At 68.5% G+C, this 2,770-nt stretch overlaps 1 protein-coding gene across 4 annotated transcripts in view; it reads right to left on the reverse strand.

Moving 5' to 3' along the window:
• ARHGEF1 (Rho guanine nucleotide exchange factor 1) overlaps positions 1 to 2,770 on the reverse strand; it is a 14,730-nt gene that overhangs the window by 2,198 nt on the left and 9,762 nt on the right. For all 4 annotated transcript variants that reach the window (XM_085318574.1, XM_085318573.1, XM_085318572.1 and 1 more), the window contains 9 exons: positions 2,582 to 2,696; positions 2,404 to 2,504; positions 2,230 to 2,307; positions 2,068 to 2,143; positions 1,822 to 1,989; positions 1,306 to 1,393; positions 1,128 to 1,229; positions 516 to 583; positions 229 to 387 (listed from right to left, as the gene is read on the reverse strand). In XM_085318574.1, coding sequence (XP_085174700.1) covers positions 229 to 387; positions 516 to 583; positions 1,128 to 1,229; positions 1,306 to 1,393; positions 1,822 to 1,989; positions 2,068 to 2,143; positions 2,230 to 2,307; positions 2,404 to 2,504; positions 2,582 to 2,696 — 955 coding nt within the window. The remainder of the gene's footprint in view (positions 1 to 228; positions 388 to 515; positions 584 to 1,127; positions 1,230 to 1,305; positions 1,394 to 1,821; positions 1,990 to 2,067; positions 2,144 to 2,229; positions 2,308 to 2,403; positions 2,505 to 2,581; positions 2,697 to 2,770) is intronic.

A 2,770-nucleotide genomic window follows, 5' to 3' on the forward strand; every position in this document is an offset into this window, starting at 1 on the left:
GGTTGGGGGTCTGGGAGGTGCCAGCTGGGTGCCGGGGGAGGCAGTTGGGGGTCATGGACAGTGTCTGTCGAGTGCCAGGGGTGGTGGTTGGGGGCTCAGGAGGTGCCCATTGAGTGCTGGGGGTGGCGGTTGGGGGCCAGAGATGGCAGTGGGGGGTCCAGGAGGTGCCCACTGGGTGCCAAGGGTGGAGTTGGAGGTCTGGAGGGGCAGTTGGGGGTCAGAGCTTACCTCTGCCCAGGGCAGCGGCAGCCAGGGCCCCCTCGCYGCCTGCCCGGGGGGGCCTGCGCAGCGCCAGCACCTCGGCCAGGACCCGCTCCGCCTCCTTCTCCATCTTCTCGGGCCCCCCCTCGAACTCGGTGCCCTCCACGGCCCCGTCCTTCTCGCGCTCTGCGGGGGGAGCGCAGCCTGTCAGCACCCCCCCCCCCCGGGGGGCCCCGGCGTCCGGTGCAGGGCGCGGCCGCCCCCAGGCGGGGGCTGGCGGCACTGCGGCCGCGGCCCCCCCGTTCCCCCCTCACCGTCCAAGGGCAGCGGCTCCTTCAGGGACCCCCCGTTTTCCGAGCTGCTGAGCAGCGGCTCCCGGTAGCTGCGGGAGAAAAGGGGGGGATCAGCAAAGAGTCCAGCCCCCAAACCTCATCCGCCCCCAAAACCTCTGTCCACCACCCAAAAACCTCCATCCATCCCCCAAAACCTCTGCCTGCCACCAAAAACCTCCACCTGCCCCTCCAAATCCTCCACTTGCCCCCCAAAATCTCTCCCCACACCCCAAACCTTCCACCTGCTCCCCAAAATCTGTCAATCCCCCCAAAACTTGCATCCGTTCCCCAAAACCCCCACCCACCACACAAGACTTCCACCTGCGCCCTGAAACTTCTGCCTGCCCCCCAAAAACCATCTGCCCCTCAAAAATTCTGTCTGCCCCCCAAAACCTCCAGCCCCCCAAAACCTCTGCCAATCCCCTAAAATCTCCAAGTCCCCCCAAACTCTATCTGCCCTCCAAAACTTCTGCCTGCTCCCCAAAACTTCCACCAAATGTTCCAAAAATTCCATCCACTCTCCAACACCTCCATTCGGCCCCCAAAGCCTCCACCTGTCCCCCCAAATCCTCCCCCCTCGTGCCCTCCACTCACTAGATGGGGCTGTGGGGGCTCTGCCCGCCGCGGGCCGCCTTCGCCCGGTGGCACCCCGGCAGCTTGAGGGAGCCGGCCGTCTCACTGATCATGGCGCACCAGCTGCGGGAGATGGGCGTGAGCCCCAAGCGGCCCCCCCAGGACCCCCTGGACTCCCCCGGGACCCCCCCAGCCTCACTTCTTCCTCTCCGACACGGTCTGAGCCACCAGCTCGTAGATCTGCGCCCCGTTCTCCCAGCTGATGATCACGTAAAAGGCCTTGTGGTCTGGGGGCAGCAAACGGGGGGGTCAGAGAGGGTGTCGCAGCCCCCCCCCACTGCACCCCCCTGCCGCGGCCACCCCCAGCCCCACGGGGGTCCACACGCACACACAACACACTCACGTGATGCACACGTGACACACGCACGCGACACGAGCGAGATGCGCACGTACAGGACACGTGCAGGACACGTGTGCACAGCACACGCAACATGCACATGACACAGGACACGCACGATGCGTGTGCACAGCATGCACGCATACGACACGCAGTGCCCACCACGTACCGGGGCACACGCCATGCCACGCGCACACACACAGGACACACGTGCGCGCACGACACAGCCCCACGCAGCACGGCGATCCGCGCCCTCGACTCCCGCCAGCAGCCCGGGCGCGCGAGCGCCGTAGCCGCCGGGTCCCCCCGGCGCCCCACCTGTGGCCACCTCGCGGGTCATGGCGGAGCTGAGCTTGATGATGGGGCTCAGCATCTGCTTGCCGTCGGGCGTGGGCGTGATGGTGCGGCTGTGGCAGCGCAGCACCAGCCGCTCCTCCTGCCGCTGCAGCAGCACGAGCAGGTCGTCCAGCAGCAGCACGTGCACGTCTGGGAGGGGGGCAGGGGGGGTCAGCGGGCACCCCACGATCCCCCTGCCCCATGCATCCCCACCACCACCATGCTCACCCACGGCCTTGTCCCTGGTGACGCGCCAGGTCAGCGGCCCCTCGTGCACCAGGTTCCTCTTGGTGATGTCTGTGTTCTGGGGATGGTGGGGAGTCAGTGGGGGGGGGAAGGGGGCAGGACCCCCCCATGTCTGTCCCCCCCCCCCACAGCCCCCAGGCTCACCTTGAACTCGCTCAGCAGTGGATCCATGCTCTGCTTCAGGTTGGAGAGATCCAGGCGGCGTTGATAGTCCTTCAGCTTCTGCAGCGGGGAGTGAGGGGCACAGGCACCGTGGGGCTGGCAGGGGGGCTGGCAGGGGGGCTGGGGGGCACCGCGGGGCCGGCAGGGGTCTCTTACCATGAGGTTCTCCATGTCCCGCACCTCCTGGTTGACGTGGTTGAGGATCTGCCGGCAGCACTCGGCCGCCTGCTCCACCTTSGCCCGCTCGCCCGCGGCCTCTGGGGGCAGGAGAGGGGTCAGGGGTCTGCACGGGCCCCCCGCCGGCCCCGCGGCCCCCGCGCGCCCCCCCCCTCACCGGTGCACTTGGTGATGTTGTGCAGCAGCAGCGGGTACTTGGTGAGGCGCTGCATTTCCGTGGGGATGATGTCCTTCAGCTGCAGCCGGCGGCACCGGGGCTGGCTCTCTGCCTCCTGGGGGCCGGGGACAGCGCTGGGCCGGGGCTGGGATGGGGCCGGGGGCAGGGGCCAGGACCAGGGCCGGGGCC

Source organism: Rhea americana, unplaced genomic scaffold (assembly GCF_003343005.1).
Source record: "Rhea americana isolate MKP2758 unplaced genomic scaffold, rheAme1 scaffold_540, whole genome shotgun sequence".
Classification (NCBI taxonomy): domain Eukaryota; kingdom Metazoa; phylum Chordata; class Aves; order Rheiformes; family Rheidae; genus Rhea; species Rhea americana.